This window comes from Peromyscus maniculatus, chromosome 12, assembly GCF_049852395.1.
Source record: "Peromyscus maniculatus bairdii isolate BWxNUB_F1_BW_parent chromosome 12, HU_Pman_BW_mat_3.1, whole genome shotgun sequence".
NCBI lineage: Eukaryota > Metazoa > Chordata > Mammalia > Rodentia > Cricetidae > Peromyscus > Peromyscus maniculatus.
In genome coordinates this window covers 77,231,781-77,257,573 of record NC_134863.1, presented here as the reverse complement: position 1 = coordinate 77,257,573, position 25,793 = coordinate 77,231,781, and the positions used below count along the sequence as shown (strand labels likewise).

Sequence of the window (25,793 nt, the reverse complement as noted above, 5' to 3'; positions counted from 1 at the left end):
AGAGACTCGTTCCTTGAACCTAGGAAGGCTGGTCCTTGATAGAAGCGATGAAAGGAGAACACATTGTACAGTTTTCATTCTGGTCCTCTCCTCACTCTCCTGACCTCCTCATTCTGCATTCACAAGGGATGTAGCAAATCAGATGTAAACTTTCCACATTCTGTATTACAAAGAAATGCCAAGTTGTAGGACAGCTAAACTCTGCATATGTTTAAAATACTGATCATGTGAGATTCAACACATCTGCTGGAATTTTCTGTGATGAAATAACTTTCCCTCGACTCATTGAGTGTGCTGAAGAAGTAACTTTCCTAGCTCTCATTCTTTGTATTTACTCTGTGAGTCCCTACAATTTAATCTGAATTCTGTCCTATTGCTTTTGTATTCTAGCCAACTTTGACTATAAGCATTAAGGAAAATTTTCTGAACACTAAGTTAGTGCCAAGAAAATATAAATTTTACACACTCACTCACACACACACACTACATATATATATGGTTGAAAAAAGGCTGTATAGGACTGGAGAGATGGCTCAGTAGTTAAGAGCACATACTGCTTTTTCAGAAGACTGGAGTATTTGTTTCCAGGCACCCACATTGGGAGGTGGAAGACTCACAACTGGCCAAAACTCCATTGCCAAGTGATCAGATGTCCTCTTCTAGACTCCACGGGCACCTTCATGCAGTTTCACATACCCACACACAGAGACACAGACACTTAATTGAATAAAAAAAAAATAAAAGAACAAACCCATATAAAAAGGCAGTACAGCTTTCACAGTCCGGAGCTAGCAGTGCAGAGCTGTGATCTTACAACTCCACTGTCCACTCTAAAGATATCTTGGGAATGGACAGCAACTAGAAGACATCTTCAGAAGAGTGTGTCACATCTTCTGCAAACACAAATCGTGACAGAATCTAGTGACACTGCCTTGAGTAACTGCCATCCTCACCATGGCTGAACCATGGCGGACTCCATTTCAGAATGCCTTTTTATTGCTAGACAATGTCTGCATGGACTTTTTCTGTTAATTATTTTTGGCTAGTTTGGTTTCTTCTCAAATGTGGAATATTTTTAGTGGCATGGTTTTACTCTAAAATTTATATAAAAATAGAAATGATCATTCTGTTTAAAATATGTACCTACTCATAAATTTCTGGTTTACATCCAGCTTCGTCTGTTCTGGAAAACACTGGGGTGGGTTAGGCATGTTTTCTGATTCATTGTAGAAGAGAAAATGAGCCTCCTGGAAGTTTTTACATGCACACAGCCACAGGGTCCAATATATTCTCTGAGAAGGCCCTTATTCTGAGCCCTTTTCCAGCAAATGTTCTTTATACTCTTGTTGAATGGAATAAGAGTAGTCATCAGGGAGCCACAGGATGCCACTTTTGCATTCTAGAAGTCTTCTTTCTCACCATGTAAATTCCACATTTCACCTCAGCAGCATGACCCAGAATAGCCTGAAGCAGGAGCTGTGCCAAGGATGGCTGAGGCTGCCATTGCCCAGTGCTTCCTTTGCGGACCTGTCACCACTGAGAATTTTTTCCTTCAGGTATAAAATAAAAGCATAGAGGCAAGGAGACTGAAAGATCTCGTCTAACTCTTCAAAGACTGTATCCTAAGAAGAGAATTCTTAACTTTCAAATATCATATCCCAGGTCCAAGACTAGATAAATTATTAGTTAAACTCCTCTTCTTCACTTATCCAAACTTAGCATTCTTTCACAGACAGGATGCGGTAACACTGCCATTTGTGTTCTCATCTTTTTGTTGCTTCCATAATCATTTCTTTTTTTTTTACATCAAGAACATCAATGAAGTTAATTAATTTCTACTTTTGTTTTTATAACACTACACAGGACTTGTTTGCTTTAGATCTGGAACTCTACAGGTACAGTGGTGTAAATATGACAGGCTTTCGGTTGCTGAATATTGACAACCCTCATGTGTCATCCATCATTGAGAAGTGGTCCATGGAGAGGTTGCAGGCTCCACCCAGACCTGAGACTGGTCTTCTGGATGGCATGATGACAGTGAGTAGTCTTATTTCATTTTTTTTTCATTTTTTCTAAAAAACAGTTTTTATTTATTGTTTGAGAATTTCATATAGATATGGAATATATTTGATCAAATTTGTCCAGACTCCCTCTGCCTCATCCCAAAGTTCCAGATCTCTATGGAGAAGGGTGCACTTGTGGGCAGGAAGATTGTAAAGGACAGCCCATAATTTTAATGAGATCTGATGATCCTGTTTTAACTGTATAGAAGGGGAGTGAAGCATCTTCTATGCCTTTAATAGTGTAGGTAAGTGTTATTATAACACATACCTTGAGAGAGAATGTCACAAGAGAACCAAAGAGGATCCTTAGATATCTGCGAGCTTGTGTCTGTCCTTTACCAAAAGCTGTTTTCATTTTCAACTGCACTTGTCAAAAAAAAAAAAATTAACTTGCTATCATCACTGTGCAAATTAAGAAAGAGCGGAAACAAAAGAAAGGGTAAGTAAAGAGTATTTACCCGTAGGGGTGTCTAGGAAGGGGAAGTAAAGAGTATTTACCTGTAGGGGTGTCTAGGAAGGGTAAGTAAAGAGTGTTTGCCCGCAGGAGTGTCTAGGAAGGGGAAGTAAAGAGTGTTTGCCCGCAGGGGTATCTAGGGAGGGTAAGTAAAGAGTGTTTGCCCGCAGGGGTGTCTAGGAAGGATAAGTAAAGAGTGTTTGCCCACAGGGGTGTGTCTGCAGGGGAGTGCAAAGGAGTCAGAAACAACCTATTTAGAGTCATCCTACAGAACCGGTCTGTAGAAGCAGGTATAGACGAATACCAGATCTTCACATGGTCACGTTCTTACCATCTCAACTTCACATGGGCACCCTTCTGCAAATGCTGACCATGCCTAACCCCAGCCATATGTCACTCCTGAAACAGATGCCAAGAGTCAGAGGTAGTGGCCTGAACAGACTCGTGCAAACTGCCTCATACAGAGCTTCAGGAAAGCATCATTTGTCTCATGCTGTCAAAGGTATCTCTACCCTTGCTTTATTTCTCTAATGAGGCTCCCTGGGTGAAGAAAATAGAAGGAAGTAATAATAATATATAAAAAAAACTTGCTTCCTATGTAAGAACAGTACTACTAAGGGGAAAGATATTGGGAATGCGAGCAGGTAATAGCATTTTAAATTGGTGTAATAATTCACTCTCTGTTCCCATCATCCAGAGAAGCAGTCTTGCTTTTAAGATGCAATTTACTGATAACTGAAAGGTATCATCTCACTGAAAAATGAACTTAGAACTTCCTTTTTCATTTTCTTGTGAGGAACAAGTAAAATGGAGGAAATAAACGAATGAATGAAGTGGTTCTGGATGGTTCTATGTTCAGAGTCCCTGACTGTTTTGCAAGCCTGAAATAACTCTTAAAATACACAATGATCTGGGAGATAATGATGGAAAGTGTTTGGATACAAATGAGCCACCTGTGATTTGAAACATTGCTTTGAATGAAAACAAGTAGAGACTACCCAGAGAAATGGTAGAGTTCAGAAAAGGAAGGGGGTTGTCATTTCCCTAGTTCCAGCAAGATTTCTATCACAGGATGATCTACTTCTCCCATAAGTCCTTCCCGTGCCCAGTGTGCAGCACTAGATAGTGAGAGCTGGAAGCTTTTTTTTCACACCAGTCATGTCATAACTTCATTCCAAACACTGAATGTCCTTCACAAAAAAATGGGTTAGTGTACCAAAAACAAACGCATCAGTCGGCTCAGTTATATGGAGCCAGCAGAATAATTTGGAGATATTGACCAAGTTGTAAACCATGGAACAAGGAAGGTAGATGTGTAAAGTTTTCACAGATTCAAGCTGACACAAGGTAACTCTGCTCCCTGGTGTTGTTTCCAGTCACCTGAGCTAATGGCAGCCCAAAAGGCAGGAAGAATGGTAAAGCTAGGACCTGATTGAAATAAGATGTCATGATTTGTCTAAATTTATCCAGCCAGGAAAATGGGTTTCAGAAATGCTTTTGTTTCTATTATTATTATTAAGAAAATTAAAAGAAAAGTTATGGTTAGAGAGATAATGCAATGTTAGATCCTCTGAATACATGTATGAAGAACTGAGTTTGAATCCCCAGAACTCACATAGAGTCAGGGACAATAGCGGATGCCTATAATCTGAACTCTCCAATAGTGAATTGAGAGGTGAAAACTAGAATTCCCAGAAACTCCTGGGCTAGCTATGCTACAGTTCATTGTTCAAACAACAAAAAGAACAAGAAAACTGTCTCAAGGAGGGCAGCAGGTAAGAATAGACATGGGCTGTTGTCTCCTTCCTCCACAAGTGTACTGTGTGCACACACTGACATACACACACATACACACACACATCGTACTCACAAAACGTTTTTTGATGAAAGGAAAAGAGAGAACTTATAAACCCAGAAAAGAGCATTTCAGTGGAATGCTATAAAAGCAGCTACAATAACTATGTCAGGACATGTCAATACAAGCAAACAATAAAGATAAAACAACCATGTAGACATAGCTTTAGTTAATTATGGAAGACATACTTTCAACCAATCTTTAACCAGAGAATGAAGATGGAACCCCAGTCCTTCTGTTTCACCCAAATGCAGATAATTTAAAGAGTTAGAGACTAAGTCATAGAGAGGTAAAAGGGCATGTCCAAGGATGCTTAATGAATCAATCAGAGTCAAAAGAGCATACCCCATGACCCCAACTCCAGGTTCAATGCTAAGAATTCTTTGCTTTTTTTTTAAAATCATCAATACATCTTCATTAAACTCTTTATTTTCATCCACAGAGTTAGATTCAATTTTTCTTTTTTTATGTAGTATGTTTGTTTTTGTTTTATTTTAAATGTTTTATTCATTTTGCATACCAACCACAGTTCCCCTTCCTTCCTCTCTACCTGCTCCTCTCACCTCCTCCTCTCCCATCCCCTATCCACTCCTCAGAAAGGGTAAGGCCTCCCATTGGGGAATCAGTGAAGCCTAGCACATCAAGATTGAGGTAGGATCAAGCCCCTCCCCCCTGTATTAAGGCTGAGCAAAGCATCTCACCATAGGAAATGGGCTCCAAAAGACCAGCTCATCCACCAGATATAGATCCTGGTCCCACTACCAAGGGCCCTACAAACAGACCAAGTCACACAACTATCACCCACATGCAGAGGGTCTAGTTTGGTCCCATGCAAACTCCCAGCTGTCAGTCCAGAGTCCTTGAGGTCCCACTAAATCAGGCCAGCTGTCTCTGTGGGTTTCCCCATCACAATCTTGACCCGCCTTGCTCATGTAATCCCTCCTCCCTCTCTTCAACTGGACTTGCAGAGGATGGCCCAGTGCTTGGCTGTGTATCTCTGCATCTGCTTCCAACAGTTACTGCATGGAGGTTCTAAGATGACAATTAGGGTAGTCACCAATCTGATTACAGGAGAAGAGCAGTTCGGCACCCTCTCCACTATTGCTAAGAGTCTTAGCTGGGTTTATCCTTGTGGATTCCTGGGAATTTCACTAGCACCAGGCTTTCTAAATACAACACCAGTAACACAGACACTGAGAGCAACAATTAATAAAAGGGACCTCCTGAAATTGAAAAGCTCTTGTAAGGCAAAGGACACAGTAAATAAGACAAAACGACAGCCTGCAGAATAGGAAAACTAACCCCATATCTGGCAGAGGGCTGATCTCCAAAATATATAAAGAACTCAAGAAACTAGGCATCATAATACCAAATAATCCAATTAAATTGGGATACAGATATAAACAGAGAATTTGCAAAAGAATAATCTCAAATGGCCAAAGACATTTAAGTAATTGCTTAACATCCTTAGTCACCAGGGAAATGCAAATCAAAATAACTCTGAGATACCATCTTATACCTGTCAGAATGGCTAAGATCAAAAACACTGAAGACAGTTTATGTTGGAGAGGATGTGGAGCAAGGGGAACACTCCTTCACTGCTGGTGGGAGTGCAAACTTGTATAGCCACTTTGGAAATCAGTATGGTGGTTTCCCAGAAAATTAAGAGGCAATCTACCTCAAGAACTGGTGATACCATTCTTAGGCATATACGCAAAGGATGCTGAGTCATACCACAAAGACTCTTGCTCAACTATGTTCATAACAGCATTATTCATAATAGTCAGAACCTGGGAACAACCTAGATGCCCCTCAACCAAAGAATGGATAAAGAAAATGTGGTACATTTACACAATGGAGTATTACTCAGCTATAAAAAAAAATGACATCATGAAATTTGCAGGTAAATGGATGGAGCTAGAAAAAACCATGCTGAGTGAGGTAACCTAAACTCAGAAAGACAAACATGGATGGACTCACTCATAAGTAGATATTAGATGAAAAGCAAAGAATAACCAGACTACAATCCACGTCCCCAAGAGAAGCTAGGTAACAAGGAGAACCCTAAGAAAGATGCATGGATCAACCTAGGAAGGGGAAACAGATAAGATCTCCTTAGTAAACTGGGGACAGGGTGGGGATGATGGGGAGCCAATGGGGAATGAGAACATGAGAGAATGGGATGGCCAAGTTGAGGAAGGAAGGAAGAGGGAGAGCAATGAAAGAGATATCTTGATAGAGGAAGCCATTACAGGGTTAAGGAGAATTCTTTGCTTTTAAATTGCCTCAATCAGAATGCTTTTTTCACCTCCCCAAAGATAAAAAAAAAAAAAAAAAAAAAAACCTATGGAAATATGTATTAGATCTTACATGTTCATTTATTCTTACATGCCAAGTACTTGTTGCCCTTACTGCCTACATCCACTACTATTAAGGCTATTCAAATACCTCTTCACTATTAAGGCCTTCTGTAAACAGAGTTTTATTATGATAGATTACACTGTTATTCTCTTCATCCTTACCTGTTTTAATTTTCTGCCTAACTCTTGCAATCTCTCATGCTATATTTTGTTTTGTTAGATTAGTGTCTTTCTCTATGAGAATATAAACATTTAGGTAGAGATACTTTCCATTTCTGTAATTTTATCCCCAGGATTTAAAAAAGGCAAAGCACAGAGAAAGTTTCAATAACTATGCATTTGATAAAATAATTTATGCAGAAAATAAATTTAATTAAGATTGTACCCAAACAGAAGATGTTTAAATGAAGAATATTCATATAGCCCTGAAATATTTCTCTGGAAAGCCAAAGCTCTTACAAGCAAGAAGCATGCCTTATTAATAAAGATGGAGGTTATTCTCAAATAACAAATTATTTTTTATTTTATAAACTAACACTACTAATGGCATTACCAGTAAGTGCACTGGTTAATTTTAACTATCAGCTTAGCACAACCTAGAGTCCTCTGGGAAGAGAAACTTAAAGAGAAATTATTATCTCAAGTTCATCTGTGGCATGTATTGGGGGGATTTTCATAACTGTTAATTGATGAAAGAAAACCCAGCCCATTGTGGGCAGCACCATTCTCTACGGAGGAGTACTGTGCAAAAGAAAAATAAAAAGGTAGCTGAATAAGCAAAAAGAAAGAATAAGTCCATACACTTCTTCTCTCTCTGTTCTTGCTCTGATCTTCATTTGTGGGTGTAATCCTAATTGTAGCTGCCTTGACTTCCCCAAGACAATGGGCTGTAACCTGGAATTGCAAATAAATGGCATTTTCAGGATATTTTATCTTAACAACAGAAAAGCAACTAGAATAATAAGTGATTATAAGTAATTCCACTGATATAATAGAATTGTGTTCTAAATTGCGTACGTAAAAATCATACGTATCATCCTGGTGTTCTCCCAGATGCATTGCCTGTATCCATTACAGTCATTTTTCTCACATGTGCCACATACATTTATAGATTATAGATATGAGCATATAGGAATTAGAAAAGTGTAATGGGGAAAGTGTGCTTTGATCACCCATTGACTTATCTATTTTTAAGATAATTTATTAAAGCTTTTCTTAGAATTTTGTACACTAAAACATTGCCAAATAATATCATCTTATATGTCAAAACAAATCTATAACTGATAAATAGAGAAATCAGTCGTACCCAAATTCAATTTAGTTAAATCTAGATTTAAAAACAGATTTGATTAAAGAAATAAAAACCTGCCTTAAAAATTGAGTTAAGAAAACTGCTGCTTGGCTCAGTTCAAAACAGTGAAATGCACTATTCAAAACTATCTGAAGATTTTTTGAGTATTATTTTTCAAGGGGATTGTTAATTAGCATAATTAAAGTTTAGAATGGTTTTTGTAAAATCTGCTTCGTTTCTTTCTGCTTTTTACATCTTTCCCACAGTACTGTGGGCTCATTCAGAAAATAGGGTTTTTTACTGATGGGGAGATGGAATGGCTCAGATTCAGAATGATTTTTCTCTGATTGTACACCATGATGATGTGTGTTAGTTATTATTCTGTTTCTGTGATAAATCACAACAACCAAGGGCAACTTAAGGAAGAAAGAGTTTGTGCTTACAATTGTAAATGGATAGTCAATAATGGTAGAGAAGGTATAGCAACAGACTGCTGGAGCAGGAAGACAAGAGAGATATCACGTCTTCAACATCAAACAAAGAGAGTGGACAACGTCACTAAGTATGGACTAAATATTCAAATACCCGAGCCTATGGGGAACATTCAACATTCAAACAAAAACATGGTGTGTGATTTGATAATGCCAAGGAGAAAGAAGCCACAGAGCCCTGTCATTCTCCTTCCTGGCTCAGAAATGCACTTCTAGTGTGAGGCAGAATTGGGAGCATCATCCTATTCTCGTACATCTAACAATTCTGTAATTGTGGTCCATGGGAAAGACATTTTTGGATAGCCACTTTGAGTCTTCACAGAGAATCCTATGATAAAAGATAACAGCCTACAGGATTAGTAGAAAAGGCAACATTATTCTTGACAAAGGAAACCAGAGTTTAGGTCCTCGCTATGTTTCCGGAGCAAGTGGCCTCTCTATGTCTATTTGCTGCTCTGTAAATCTGTATAATACCAACATAGTGTCACTCCATTAAATATTTAAATAACATATACATTCCTGTGGTATAAGAATGAATTTACTTGATAAGACTTGCTGTTTTTAGTCAATAAAAGAACAAAGGACATTCTGGCAGGCAAAGGTGTAATCAACCCTTATTCTACCCTCTGACAAAAAAAAAATCTTGAATTTATAAATAGTGTTTTATCAACTGAAGTGTTAATTAATACATTATAAGTTTGTTTACTTGAGAAACTAGAGCAGAAGAATATTGTATTATTTATTTATGTTCTTATTTATTCATGAAACACATTCTTTATTATGCTAGTTGCCCAAGGTGAATCCTCATCTGACACTTCTTTGACCTAGTATGACCAAAGGCATTTGCAATGTGTTTACTTGCTCTGTTTATAATCCTTCTTCTTCTATTTCCTCCTGGTCTCTATCTAAAACTAGCAATTATTCACTGAGGCTCAAGTTATGGCAACCACACTGCTCAACCTTCTGTGGACCTTCTGAGATTTCTTTCCTAACTACTGAATTTTCAGACTGCTTGTGCTGGTCCTTTTGACACCTTCCCAAACCCATTCCCAAATCTCACTAACCAACAGGGTGTTCTACCTGATGTGTGCTCAGTGACAGTGTAAATGAGCAACACTTCCTCTAGCGTGTGGGGTTCCCTTGGCGGCAGCATTGCTTCCACAAGCTTGCACCCTCAGCAGAGTCCCCATGGACAATTTCAACAATCCCTACCTTACCTACAACTGTTTCCAAATTTAGAGAGTAATGAAAAACTTATGCCTCTTGCCCATTTGTTCTTCAAAGACCAGTTTTCTTCCAAGTATCCCAATTGGAGATAGAGCATGCCAATTGTCCTTGTCTATAAGGTGATGAGGCATCTCATCGGTTTGTGTTGTCAGTTACCACCATGTCCTAATAAATCATTATTTGCACAAAGAACACAGAACTCGAATAAGCTCTCATATTTATAGTAACAGCTTGTTACAGAAAAAAAATGAATAAAAAGTAAAATCAACAAAGGAGATTTTCACACAGGGCAGAGACATAACAGGCCTGGGCTTCTAGGTGTTTATACCATTGAAGCTCCCTAGAAATTGCTTGACTTGCAGCAATGATGTGTGACTTTACCTGTGAAATGTTGCCAACCAGGAAACCCACTCAAACACACAGAGCACATAACTGACCTTAGTCTCCAGGCCCTTCCAGACCTCAATTGATATAGCATAGCCCAGCACCTCCGTACAAAATGTGACATTTGCCACAATCACATTTTTAGCATAAATATTGCATGGCACCAGATTCCAGGAATACAACACATCTTTTTCAAAAAGTTTAGTTCAAAGTATTGTCCCACAGACATTTGGAATGTGCAGGACTTGAGCAGCCCAGACCCCCTGAGTTAACTAACCCCTTACAGCCAATTGTTTTAATAACCAAAACATATATTTGCTAGGAGAATCCAGCTTTCAGTATGTTTATGCTGTGAAGAGATTTTCTTAGGGGCACTGATCAATGTTACTTTACCCAAGTCTTCAAGATATATGTAAGAGCCAGAGATGGGGAAATAGGAATATGAAATAATGTCTCCTGGACATGACTGGGCTATTATTGTACTCATAAGTTCACAGTAATTGTAACTACCCGAACAATACTTGCACAAGGTCAGGCCAGTTGGTCATCAAACATGAATGGGTTTATGAGACTCCACCCCAATCTGAGGAACTGTTGACAGTTTATGGATACTGAGATGCGGAGAGCAGTCTGTTTTCTTCAGGAGTGTGGCCCATCATAGGCTGCCTGTGCTCTAATGTATGACCCTACATCCATGATCATATGAACAGCACTAATTGGAATCAGTATGTTATAAAAAAAAAAAAAGGAACAAACATTTATGTAAAAAAGGAAGAAAAGTTTATGAAATTGAGATGGGGAGATGAGAAGGTCTGCATGAATCTGAAGAGGTTAATGGGGTTGGGTATGCCCAAAATACATTGTATATATTATGAAATTCTCAAAGAATAGATAAACTAATTTTAAATGTTTCACATTGAAGGACCTATCATACATAAAAATGATGCTTGTGGTACTGGTATGTAGTACGTGGTCAATGGATTTTAGCTTTAATTAAGCTACTATTATGATCACTAAATAATTGGACAAGATGGAACCAGAGCATATACCACCACCTTTAAGGATCTAAATGTTGGCTTTCTCACTACCAGTTTATAGACACCATTTCATCTCTTAATTTTCTTTCCATAAAGAAGTAAAAGGATGACAAAGTTCATTGTTTCCCGAGGATTGTGAACAGACATGTAATTAGTGCTCAGTAAATGGTCACTGTTACTACTGATTTCATTTTACAAAGTAATCTGCCAATAACTCACTTTCTCCCAGTTAAACCAAACAAGCATAGCAGAATGGTGGGGAACATGGGTGCTAGACTAAAGCAAGCAAGAGGCTAAACTCTACCCCTGTAAGAGATTAGCAGAGTAGATGTGCACCAGCTAATTTTCACAAGACTCAGTTTTGTCATCAACAACATGGATTATATAAATCTTGAGTTAATCAAAATAATTTAAGCTTAACAATTGCCAGTGCCACTACCATCAACCTTACTTCTCTGTGTGAAGGATATAAGTAAAATGATTTATGCTAAATCTTGGTACTGTATAGTTCTTACAAAAGTGTGTTTTGTTTTAATTTATGAATCAATAGTAATGCATTCTGTAGATGTTTATTAAATTATGTTTCTGTAATATGAATTGTGCTTAGGGGCTAAAGGCTGAATTTGAACAGTTTCTGCTTTTAAAAAATTCACATTGTTTTTAATGAAGTGACAAGTATTAGAAATAATTTTACATTTCAGTGACAGAGACTGTAAAAATAAGGTTCAGAGTAAAAGCATCTCTTGCTTCAAAAGTGATAAAATGCAAGGTGTAGCATCCATTGCTGGTGTAGCATTCATCACTTATGTTCTCTTTTGATGTCCATAAAGACATAGTTAACAGCAATAGTGGATGAATCCACTAATTGCAGAAAACCACATACAAAATTTTATGCTAGAACCTGGATTCTAGATTTGACTCTGTCAATTTTTCAGCTGTATACTCATGTGCAACCATAAATCAATATTTTGCCTGGGGTCAGTTTTACATATAATAAGTAGCTTTATCTGTGTGTTCTGCTTACTTTGGAGAATTACCGAGAATTTCAAATGAGCTAATATATTTGAAGTTGCAAAGAAAGCCCTCCAGTAAAATATGAGGGTATTATGAGATTTTTATCCCCAAGACCACAGGGCAGTATATTTGACAAAATGCTATGAGTATTATATAAAATTTAGCAAGTGAGAAGAATTTTATGAGGAAAAGAAGGAAAAGACAACTATTCCAAGAGAGAATTAGCTGCTTTGATTCTCTTTCATGGTAACTCATAGAGGCAAATCCAAGTTTGCTTTGATTCACAGGCCTGTACCTCAGGTTCCATAGAATTTCATACCATGACTCCAATTCCCCTCATCAAGCCTGGCCAATGAAAGTGACCAACAAGCAGCCCTAATAATTAAATCACTTATTGGCTCTATTAGCAAAGATTTCTTTTCTTCAAAATACGAAACAAGAAAAAAGGAAGGAAGGAAGGAGGGAGGGAGGGAGGGAGGGAGGGAGGGAGGGAGGGAGGGAGGGAGGGAGGGAGGGAGGGGAGGGGAGGAAGGAAGGAAGGAAGGAAGGAAGGAAGGAAGGAAGGAAGGAAGGAAGGAAGGAAGGAAGGAAGGAAGGAAGGAAGGTGCTGAGAGACAAGAACTCATATTGAAATAATGAGTCTTAGTAGAATCAGTCTCAAGGTAGTTGACTTCAATGATGAGCTTGACATAGAAGACACTCCAAAAATATTCCTGGAATAAAGTCTTTTGTAGTTGATCTGGGTTTTTATTTTGCTTTGCTTTTAAGAACTCAAAACCAAATGTGGAATTCTAATTTATTCTGGAGTGTAGTTTTCTTTTGTAGAAAAGTAGCTATCAGTAACTAACCACTGTTTAGCTAAAGAACAAAAGGTCTTTAAGATCAAATAGCAAGGAAGAAATAGCAATTGCCTGGGTAGAGGGAGGTAATAAAGATGGAATTGATGGTGTGGTCCCTGTTTTTCTCTACAGACTGAAGCAGCTCTGATGTATGATGCTGTGTACATGGTAGCCATTGCTTCCCACCGCGCCTCACAGCTGACGGTCAGCTCCCTACAGTGCCATCGACACAAGCCATGGCGCCTTGGACCCAGATTTATGAACCTGATCAAAGAGGCAAGTGTACCTTCCTTGTAGCCTGTTTGCTTAGCGCCCCTTACCATGTCCCTTTGATGTGCTTTTGGTGGCATAGTGATGCTAATGGAGGAGCAGCCACTGTCAACTGGTCTTCTCAGATCTCAATGTCAGAAGTTTGCCTGTAGGAACTATTCTGGATTTTCACATATGATGCTGCAATGCTCAAACAAGCTACTAGATCATAATACTACTAACTGTCCTTCATTTCAGCCGTGTTCCAGTTACACCTGGCTCTCCACACGTAAGAACTTAGGGATATTGAATCCATAAGGGATGTTAGTGCTCATATTGTGGGTTCTTGGTCTCTGTGGTCTCCCAAGGTTTATGGTTTTTTGAGGCTAAGTAAAGGACCTTTTATATTAGAGTAAATTTTCCCTTTGTTAATGAAAGAGAAAAGCATGGTTCTATTCAAAACTTACTCATTGTCCTATAGATTGTCTAAGAGTAGAGAATATTTAGGAAGGGGCAGTTCTTTATTAATATTCAGGTTTTGAAGACTATACCTACTTTATTTTGTTCTCTGGAGCAATTTAAATTCCCTTTCCAAGACCCTTCCAGGATTCTTAAAACACTTGTGCCTTTGGATTATCTTTGAGACCAACAGGCACATTTGGATATTTATGGACTTGGCAAATATGAAATAAGAATCTTGGAAGTAGAAAAATCTAAGTATGCTCAGTATCCTGTGACATGCTCTAGAATTTTCTCTGTGGGATGCAGAAGTTTATTCTCCCATGAAGTGTATCTTCTTCCCTATCCATACTGGAGAAAGTCAAAGACAAACCAGTAATTGAGAAGCATAGGGGAGGATAGAATACAAATGGAGAAGGCTCACTATATCCTGAGGGCTGTGGGCTGGATCTCTGCTGATCTCCTCAGAACCTATAGACCACCTCTCCTGCTGTTCAATCTGCTTCCCCTTGCAGGCTGAGTTCCTAAACATAAGGACCAGCTAGAGCAGGCCTATAAGAAATAAGACCCCAGCACCAAGGGGAAAAAGCTTGCAGTGCTGAGAGCAAGGCATACACTTCCCGGTGCAGACCCTGTACTTTTGAAGACTGAAGAAGAGCTCTTCCTTAAATCTTTAGCTTATCTTCCCTATCCTGTCCCCACTGGCTGCATAGCTATAAACCTCAGCTCTGCTAACGCTTATGAGCAATATAACAGAGATTAGGTACTTAACCTTCCCGTGTCTCGAATTTTCATCTGTGAAATGGGAATAGACCACCCACCTTCTCAGCATTATTCTAAAGAAACTGAATGACGTTACTACGTGTAAAGAATAGTAAAGGGGTTCAGCAGGCATCTGAAATACTGGCTTCCCTTAGCATGAGAATGCACACTTATAATAGCCTCGTTCAGTTTACTGAGGGTGGTGCCAGGAATTTGAAACTGGCAACAACAACAAAGAAATCACAAATAGGCATGAAATGAAATACCCTCTCTGACAGCTACATAAACCTGACATACTGCGGCTAATAGAAAAGTGTCACGTGGCCTCCCCTTCTCCCCGCGGTGGTGATAGTCATGTCCTGAATTGCCATCCTGATTGCCTTGATCTTTAACAAGAAAACATCTGGTTCCCTTTTATCTCAAACCCGTGCGAGGAGAGACAGAAGCCATAAGAAAGCCCGAGATCAAACATTCAAAGCACTCCAAGCACCTTTTTGCTTCCACTTCAGTTATGTGAGAAGGTGAAATTGCCAAGCCGCATTTAGGTATGTTTAAAGAAATAATGAGTCCGAGATAAGGGTCGACATTGGCAACGAGACCACGTTTTCTATCTTTGTAGTAGGAACAGTAGCTCCCCGCTCTCAGGATCTGTGGTTGGCAGTGAAGGAACGCCACCAAGGGCGACTACAACAATATTTGACAGTATTGCTCCCATCCTCTCTTTGGCTCCAGAGTCACCGGGACATATGTGACCTTTGGCAGGGTGCTGATCCCTGCAGGAAAAATGGCATGGTGGTAGTAGGGTGGGGAACCAGGACTAACGTCCCAAGCTGCTGGAAGACAGGCAGGCAGGGAATTCTGTGATCAACTACACATTAAACAGAAAAACAAAAAAACAAAAACAAAAACAAACAAACAAAACTGGTGTGTCTTTGGCTGAGAACACAGCCAAATTTTGCAAGTGTCGGGTTTCGTTATAAAACATGAAATAAAGCACTAGGTCCTAAAACTTCCCCCAGGTCCTTTCCTGTAGTCATTTTCAATTTCTAGAGGATTTCCAAAAAAAAAAAAAAAAAAAAAAAAAAATAGACTGGGAAATAATGAGAAGGGCGAGGTCAGCACACTGAATTTATGGAGTGAAAACCAACCTCATCACAGAAGGTAAAGCTCCCGGGCAGAGGTAACTGCAAGGGTAGTAATCCCTCACAAGAGCACAATATTTTGAGTTAGGAGGCCTCTCAGATGATTACCTTAAAGTAACTACCATTCAGTATGTGGGGCTGACAGTAAATGGGGTGGGATTGATGACCGTTTGGAACGCAATGCTGTACATTACAAAGTCCACTTCCTGGAGATTCGTTAAACAAACGTATATTAGGAGATGATGATCTTCTGCTCAACAAAACTTACTAGTCTCTCATAATTAGGTCAGTTTGCTCTTCTGTTGCTGTGATAAACCACTGAACAAAACCAACTTAGGGTGGAAAAGTGTTATTTCAGTTTTATTTCCAAATAGCAGTCTATCGCTGAACGAAATCAGTGCACAAACTCAGAGCAGGAACCTAGAGGCAGGAATGTGGAGCAGAAACCACAGAGGAATGCAGTTCACTGGCTCACTCTTTCTGCCTCGTGCTTCACTAGCTTTATTGTATAACTCAGAACCACCTGCCCAGGGTAGCACCACCTACCCTGTGCCCTCCCATATCAATCACCAATGAAGGTAATTCCCCACAGACATGACCACCCACCAATCAGATCTGGGCAATCTCTCAGTTGAGACTCCCTCAGCGTGATTCTTGATTGTATCAATCTGGCAAGCAAAACTAACCAGGACAGTAATATGTATGTGGTTCTGGGTCTCAAGCAGAGGAGCTGACTCATGCTAGACAAGTGCTCTCTGCCAATGAGCTATATTCCCAGCCCCTGCTCCCCATAATATAAAGTTGCTGTCACAAGGAAGAACCCTCTCACCAAAGTAGAAGCTGTGGTTTCCACCATCTACTAATATAAATTCTACCTCCTAAGAAATACCAGGCTTCACCTGAAGCTATCTCATATCACAGTATAAATGCTATACCATTAGGCAGGACTTAAAAGCTCTTTAGTGGCATTGTCCTCGAAGCCCCATGGCATCTCGCTCATCTCTTACACTGTCGCTAGTCCTTGCTGAGCCTGTGATGTTTCCCTGAACATGCCATATACTCATGCTCAATTTCCTGGCCTCTTGCTGAATTGCCATGTTTGTCAGGATCATGACATGTCTAATGCAAGCAGTAGCTCCTACCTTCTGATCCTTCTTTCACCTCTCTTCCAACTATGATTATATCGTCATACTTGTTTGCATGTTTTTCTTCAAGCTGTGCATTTTTCCAAGCTCACTTCATTGGCTTTTGCACAAAACAAGTACACAAAACAAGTAAATTAAGTAATAGGTGAAGGATAAATTGAACTGGAGAATACATAAAACCTGCAGGCAAAATCAAGAGATGGTACACACTCAGTACATTAATGCATCCATAAATATTTCAACAGAGACAAAGCATAGACCAGACATATTCTTTAGCACTGGTGATTCTGATACCATGTGTCACAGTGGGTCTTATAAATCTCTCTACCTATTTAGCTCTGAAATAGTGAACATAAATCTGAGATTAACTTCAGATTACTATCTATGTAAACAGACATTTAGCTTAAGATTTCTCACTTTCTTCTATAACATGGGGATAAAAAAATACTCCATATATTTATGGGGACTCTACACATATTGTATAAAAAGCCTACCAAAATGTGTGTTACAAAATTATTGCCCAATAAAGAGTAACTATCATCAAATGGAAGGTTCTGCTAAAAATGTATATCAGTAAAACAGCTGTCAGTCACTTAGTACATTGCCCAACATATGATAAGCACTGTTTCTGTCATTGATTTATTTCATCATCATTATTATTAGAATCTACAATGAAGTGGCAGTTGTTTGTATAAATATGGATAAAACATTGCAATGGGAAGTCAGAAGTGCCCAGAAAGCTAGGTATTTGATTTATAGGCACTCAAATACGAAGAGCTAGGTATCTAGAGGACTTCCCAAAATAACCACACACATGATTACTCAGGAAAGTCAAAAGACACTAAGCAATTACCAATCAATTCAAGAGTCAGTGTTTTCAAGTCTCTGTAACAAAATACCATGAACTAGGTCTTGTGTCAGTTGGCTGCAGACAAAGCCTCAGAGCAGTCATTGTGGGAATAGGTATATCAAGGCTACCAGGAAGATCATTTCCAATCACAAGTTCTGAAAAGAGCGGTAACAAGGTACAGCACAAGACACCAGTGTGTTTTAAACTATTTTCAGGGTCCCAGGCCCTGTGTTAAAACTGATTTAAACCATTAATCCACTATCTCCATAAAATATTTAGAAATTTGGGGGTAGTCTCTGTAGTATTCTGTCCCAGGCATGCTGCAGTAACCTTCCTTACCCATTACACTCACAGTTTCTCTCCTGGGATACTAAGATAGCCTCCAACTAGGCTCTGCATTTTGAGTTACAGTGCTTTCGTGGTGATATATATAAAAGAGATGTACATAAATCCTTAATAGGTTTTCGACCATCTAGAAATACACCTGTCTGTGGCTTCCTGGGTCCACTATGCTGTTGTTCATACACTGGAAACTGATGGATTTCTCTTCCTGATTAAAGTCTTCCTAATAATACCCCCTTTGTCATGTTCCCCTCAGACTGGAAAGTCTGTCTCCTGGTTGTCCCTTGGGCTAATTCTTGGTCTGAACTCATTTTCTCTAGCCAGCCTCCCCAACTTAGGTTTCACAATGGTTCATTCCCTCATTAGATCTCACAGCTCCAGCAGCTCTCAGTGTTAACCCTTAACACTCGTCATTCAAGCACTGCACAGCCTTTCCCTGGGACAAGGACAAAAACCACTGTATCTTTGTGTCCTTGGAGTGCTACACCTTGAACACGGCAGTCATTTAAAAGATGTTTGCTGAGCTCAATGTGGGAAATTAAATTCTACTAAACACTTAATAATTTTTTTCTGAATTAATATTTCAATTTAAATTATAGAACAAGTTTCTTAATTGATCTGTTCTAAAATAGATTTATTAGATAGGGATGGAAATTATTTCCAAATGACTACATATATATGTGTGTGTGTGTGTGTGTGTGTGTGTGTGTGTGTGTGTGTGTGTGTGTGGTGTCACTGAGAACTGCATAAAATATGGGCAGCTTTCTGTCACTGTTTTGCTGTGAACACTTTATTTTGATGGAATAAAAATTATAGTTAAAATATATAAATTTAATGTTTAAGTTTGAGTTTTTAAAGGTCAAAAAAGTAAAGAATGATTTTTTTAACCAAATCACCTGAAGATTCCTCAATATTGATTTGTGACTTGGACTTTTACTTTGTTTGCTGTTTTATATGAGAACTGGGTGAAAGTTGGGCTCTTAGAAAAATTAAGAGTTTAGGAGGAGGCTGAACAAATATAGAACTTGCCCCAATGAGTGGGGACCAAAGTGGTGCTCGTCACATTCCATATAGAAGCAGGGTATGCGTGACAGCCACCTGGAATCCCCGCACTTGGGAGACATATGCAGTATTCATTCACAGGGCAAGTTGGCTGGCTAGACTAACAGAACTGTAAACTCTGGGTTCAGTGAGAGATCCTGCCTCAGCCAACGAAGTAAAAAGTGATCAAGGAAGATACCCAGAGTAAACTTTGAACTTCCATACACAATGCACACACACACACACACACACACACACACACACACACACACACACACACACACACACACCAACACGCATATCCACACAAGTGCAAACATGCCTGTACAGTACACACAAAAGAAAAAAAACGTTAAAGTCTCCTGAGAAAGGTAAGCTCTGGCATACTTATATCTTACTATATCCATGAAGGAACACTTGATATCTGCCACTTGATTTTGCTTATCAGGACAAGCTTCCCACGAAATATCCCAAAAGCATTGGATCTTGTCCAAAAATTCTGTCAAATGTCTACTTTGGGGGAAATGCTTCCATTCACATTTCTCATCCTGCAACTACTGAAAAATTCTGCAGTTTGATGTCTCACTCCTCAGCATAGCCACCTCATTTGCACTGTATCAGTGATAACCATTTCACTCAGCCCTCACATTTAGAATATATACCAGTAAAGGAAGACTATATATTTTTCAGTCTTTCTCTTAATAAGAAATCTGGACAGAGAAAAATAACTTTCATAGTTTACAGTTTTTTTACTACTTATATGCATCATTTTATATATAACTGTTTTAGTTTGTGGTGTTATAACAAAATGCCTGACACTGAGAACTTTTTAAAGAATAGATATGCACTTTTAATAGTTCTGCAGTCTGAGAAGTGCCATTGGTATTTGATGTATATTGAAGGTCTCTTTGGCTGGATCCTCACATGGCAGAAGAGAGGAAGAGTAAAAAGAGACTAGCTAGTCTGTCCCAGCTCCTTCCTAAGAGTGATAATAATCTGCTAAAGGCCATCCTCTTACTACTGTTCACAAGTGGACTGAGTTTCAGTTGAATTTGGAAGAGATACAACCATAGCAATCACCATGATGCCTTGATAGTTGTCTCTGAAGTGTCTAATCAATGGTCAGGCAGACAAACACCCATCAGAAACATGGACAAGTGTCAGAAGAGGGTGGAAGATTCTGACAGGTTAATAGGGGGGGGGTATAAAGGACATGGATCATGGGTTTCATCTTAGAATGTTGCCTAACATAACTAAAGGTTTACTATACTAAATAGCCCTGCCTCTTAGAGCCTTTCTGACTTGCTCACTTCCTCATGCACACAAGTTGTTTTTTCTTGTTTTTCTTGTGTGTGTGTGTGTGTGTGTGTGTGTGTGTGTGTGTGTGTATGTGTGTGTGTGTGTGTGTGTGTTAATATGGGTGTACACGTCTGTAGCAGTTAACTATTGGTGCCTTCCTCAATCACTCACACCTTTACTTTTGGGCAGGAACTTTCACTTGACTACAAGTTTGTAGGCTCCCCTAATCCTGCTGCCAATGAGATCCAGTGATCTTTCCACCTCCCTTCCCCACTCCCAGCACTGAGCTTACAGATGCATGTTACCATTTCCAGTTTCTTACCTACATTTTGGGGATCCAAACGTGTATCCTTATGGCTGCATAACAACCACTTACTCACTCAGCCATCTCCTCTGCCTTCCTTTGCTACCGAGAGCATCCTCAGTTTCAGGTTCACTCTATTTAAATCTCATTTTCTCACCTGCTATTGGATTCTCTTTCCTCACAAAACAATGTAGACCTTAGTGTTTATCATCCTAATTATTCTTTTATTTGTATCTTAGCTTCTTCCATAGCATTTCCATGCTAAACCTACTTAAGCAAACTAGAGGGTGAGATAAATTTTAAGATGCCTACCCTGAAAAGTTGCCTGGAAAGCAATCATTTATCAATGCAGTTTGGTTCTCAAGGAAAATCCATGGTGTCTAACAGCCCCTGGGTTCTTGGGATACCCCTAGATCTTACTTGCTAGATCCACTTAGCTTTTCCATTGCTACTCACAGTTATCCAACATTGTGATCACGCCCACCAAGCACCAGCTCAATAGTCACTACTCTCATTGCCAGTTTACCTCCAATGTATTTGAGAAAAATGAGTCCAGCAAGTGTGAACAGCTTGAGCTTGCAAAGAGACTTCATAGGCAAATCTCTTCAACTCATTCCCTTTCCCCATTCCCAGACCCACAGGTTGAGATCTAGTGCTTAGTGTTTTCCCAGGTTCATGCTCCTCTGATCCCCTGCATCTGGAATGCTCTTCCTACTGCTCCCTCTTCTGAGGACATTGAACTAAACATATGAGTTTATTTCAGCAATCACATTTTCCAGAAAGTGTTTCAAATAACAGCACACATACTTAATCCTTTGCACCATTCTCCAAAAGCACCATGTAATCATTTTTATTATTGATTCTTTGAGAATTTTATACAATATATTTTGGTCATATTCACACCCCTTCCTCAACTCCTCCCAGATCAACCCTTCCTTCATTACACACCCAACTTTACTTTTAAAGCCTACCAATTCCATTGTAGGCTGCCCACATATTCTTGGTGTGTGAGCACCAATTTGACACTGGTTGACCTACCAAGGGCCAAATTCTTAAAGAAAACTGACTCTCCCTTTCCCAGCAGCTATTAATTGACAATAACTCCATGGTCTGGGTAAAACTTTGTGTCCAACTGCCCTCTTCACGCTGGGAGTTTTGTGACTTGAATTTGTGTATGTCTTGCACATGCAGTCGCAACCACTGTGAGTTTATATGTGTAACTGCCCTCTTGGATCTGGAGAATACTGCTTCTTGATAATAGTCCACTGCCTCTGGTTGTTACCATCTTTTCACCCTCTTCCACAATGCTGCATGAACCATCACCACTGAATTTATAACATTTCACTGTGGAAATGTCTCTAGGTGTCCTGCACACTAAGTCTCTTGGAAATGGAACGTGTCGTGTTCAGGGCTGCAGCAATGGCTCCATGGCTAAGAGCATGTGTTCTGTGAGCATGGGGACCTGGTCTACTTTTGTTTCTGTTGCTATAAGGAATGAAACACCCAGACAAAGAACAGGGTAAGAGAGGAAAGGTTTGATTTGGCTTACTGATTCAGGTTACACTCTGTTATTGGGGGATTCGGTGGCTATATAGTTCAAAACACTACATGGGACCCGAGTTCAAATCTTCAGCACCCACATAAAACATTGGACATGCCTAGGCATGTCTGTTACCCCAGCGCTGGGTGAGGGGTCAGAAACAGGTGAGTCTGGGGAGCTTGGTGGCAAGCCAGCCTAAGCATGTGGCAAGCTTCTAGCTCCGTGAGAAACCCCTCTCTAGGTAGTAAGATGGAAATGGCTGGAGGATGATACCTACCATTCTGCTCTGGCCTCTTTATGGGTGTGTATAGGAACTTGCACCCTCTACACCTACACACACAGCAACCTTGCCATATTCAGGCTCTCTTTCTGAATACAGTAGGTGTGGAGTAATGACTAAATAAGTGAATGTTTCTTTAAATATGACCAAACAAACTAGAGTGAAATATGAATTCAACCCCACGTGGGAGCCATCTGTTCATCTTCTTATATAAATAACATATTGATTAGCTATAATAATAAGCTTCTGAACTGCAAAGGCAATTATTTGGTTAATATGATCCAAGTAATTTTCACATTTCAAGAGAGAATAATCTGATTTCTAGGTTTTATTGATCACATCATCCAGATAATTAGACAAGCACCCTATTCCTGTCCACTTTGAGCATATGAATGTCTCAGATTTGTGAGCCCACTCATTTAACGAATTTGCCTGTATAAGAGCAGATTTATTCTATTTCAGAAGAGAAGCCACTGTGTGACCCAGAGCCAGGAAACTAGGTTATGCCAAAGAAAGTCCAGGTGCATATTGTAAGATAAACCCTTGAAAAAAATAAAAATGAGTTTCCCCAGAGTGCATGGAAAAGATATAGTTAAAGTCAGCAGGTTTAGAATTGGAAATCAAATATTGGCAAGGAAAGTTGTTATATTTTTAAATTATGCAGTGAACTGTGCAGGCTGTTATTGCAAGATAATGAGTTATAAACAACATGCATAATAGTTAAAATAATTATACATTGAACAGATGGCAATATAGTAACTGCATCATCTCAGTTCCTGAAATAGCTGACACCCCCACAAGCTCTGTGGTCCGAAGGTCCCATTCATCATTTCCTCCTTGGACTGATATTTATTTTCACTTCCATTGTTGTGGACACTTCAGATTTGTTTTCAGATGTGTGTTTTCTAGAACTGACATCAAATTGTTGGTGACTGGACACAGATTACATTGCTTAGAAGAAAATGACTTAGGGATATTTGTCAGTGTGTGGTACTCTGGAGACCTGGGGAAGGCACTAATTGCACAGGGAGTCCATCGGGGCTGTGTTTCTACAATAGATGCAGAGTAGGCCTCCTGTAATTAAAATCAAATTGAATTAGACACAATGTGTTACACATGTTAAAGCTTCCATTCAGAAGTCAGGGACAATTGTAGACAAATTCTTGAAATCTGCAAAATACCATCCCCGGTTTCTTTTCACTGTTTCATATTCCCAATGGTGCCTTGGGCTTGTGACCTTTTCATAATTCTATATTAAAGGTTAGTAAAGTAAAACTTTTTAACTGAATGAATGATTATTTTAATGATTGAGTCAACACTTGGTGACAGGTATCACTGACTTCATTCACAGGCCAATAGGGAATTTCTAAACTTGGAAAGAATTCAGAAATCCAAGGAAAAAAACTTCCTTAGAGTTGGACTGATATATAGATCTGATTTAGAGTTGAGTCTGGCTGTCTATCCACCATCACCTTCACAGATAACTTCCTGTCTCAGCTCATATGGCTTTCCTCCTGGATCTGTAGGCTGTAGAGTGTGTCTGTCCACTTCTCTGAGGGGCAGGTAATGGACCCAAGGAATGAGCAGAGTAGAGGGGTCCAAGGTCCCCCATCTTCCCTCACATCCATGGGGACCAGTGGATCCTGATGCTGAGTATCTTTGGCGTGCCCATAAGCGAGAAATCCTCCTTACTTAATGGCTTACCTAAAGACTGGTGATAAATGGGGTTAACTTTCCAGGTGCCAAAGCTGACTTTTCTGAGAGAGCCAGATACAGCTTAGGAGCCTGAATCTGGTGCCCAAACTCAGCACTGGATAAAAGTGCACACAGCTTGTGAGTTACTGAGGAACCAGTCTGAGAACACTAAGAAACTTAATGAGGAAATAATAATTATTGGACAATCGTAAGTAGAAGCAGACAATGTTTTGGTGTCAAGTGCCTTTTCTAGAGCCACAGCCAAACCAAACAATGAGGAGACAGCATCATATACAGCTCTGTGACGTTTCATGACATAAGGTCATGGTAAAGCAGTAATGTTGTGGGATTTTTATTTGTTTGTTTACTTTTCTGCTGGTTTCTGAGGGCTATCAGCAAGAATCTATTCTAGCCCTCTTCCTTTGCTGCTTGTATACTGTATATGGAATGTTTCCTCAAAGGCCCATGTGTTAAAGGTTAGTTGTGTTGTGTGTGTGTGTGTGTGTGTGTGTGTGTGTGTGTGTTTTCTTCAAATTCCCCTTTTTAATAAGGCACTAGTAATAATAGTGATAGCTATATTCTGATATATTAGGAGCTAGGTCTTCAATGTTTGTCATTAAGGAGGACACAGTTTGGGCACAGCAATGGCATCATATACATGTGCTCACGTTGTCTTTACAGAAACCCTGTATGTCTTGCCTCTATTTCATAGGAGGAAACAGAGGGTTACTGCAGTTGAATAGATGGCAGATGCTTCAAGCCTCCTGAAAATCCAATGTTTTTAATCTCTTTCTTCAACTGCCTGTCTAATCTCCAGTTCTAAAATTAAAATGGAGAAATAGAGCTTTAACCTCTGCCCAGCAGCCTTCAATTAGTATGCCCCCCTAAAAAAATGTTTGGCTATATTCCCTTATTTATGTACATGCTTTAATTATTAAAAAATTCTAATAATCATATGGTATTTAAAATATTATGCAAATGTCCCAAGTCCCCATATCAGCCTGTGATCCAGAGTTTTCCTCTTCCCAGAGAATCATAAAAATCAAGGGTTTTATTGAATTAGAGTCCCTCTAGTCTGTGAGTGTTCATACCTCTTTGATGAAAAATATGACTGGTCCCACTGTATATATTCTATCATTCTCATTGGCACTACAGAACAAAGAATTTAAAAGCTTTAGATGGAAAATACAGTAACTCATGACTTTTCTGAAGTTGTTATTCAGCAACTTACCTCTCCAACAGAGTGACTTTTTACTCCCTGATTGACTTCACAGAGTGACAGAGAGTTACAGTTTAATGGAAATATGACAGATTCTCTAGGCCTCAAATATTGCAGCCAGATCAAGTAGCAGACATTACAGGATAGCTTAACACAGTCCATGGGCATCTATAAACAGATGAGAGCAGTTTCTGGTGCTCATGCTTGGGGTGTGTGTTCTTTGGATATTATTCTGCTAAGCTGGGTCACCTTCTCAAAAGGACACCCTCTTTGAAGTTAGAGGACACGGGTCTGAAAAATGGTTTGATATCTAGTAGCTTTAGGATCCTCATACTTTTATCATACGGGAAAAGGCAGATGACCTCTACTTCATATAGCTGTGAGAATGAAGGAAAATAGGTTCTGTTAAAAGGTCTAGCACATGAGAAATACTTCCCAGAGATGAGCTACA

At 39.4% G+C, this 25,793-nt stretch overlaps 1 protein-coding gene across 7 annotated transcripts in view; it reads left to right on the top strand.

The window, feature by feature from the left end:
* The window catches only part of Grik1 (glutamate ionotropic receptor kainate type subunit 1), a 388,066-nt gene that overhangs the window by 267,437 nt on the left and 94,836 nt on the right, over positions 1-25,793 (top strand). For all 7 annotated transcript variants that reach the window (XM_006987930.3, XM_006987928.4, XM_006987927.3 and 4 more), the window contains exons 6-7: positions 1,864-2,037; positions 13,148-13,291. In XM_006987930.3, coding sequence (XP_006987992.1) covers positions 1,864-2,037; positions 13,148-13,291 — 318 coding nt within the window. The remainder of the gene's footprint in view (positions 1-1,863; positions 2,038-13,147; positions 13,292-25,793) is intronic.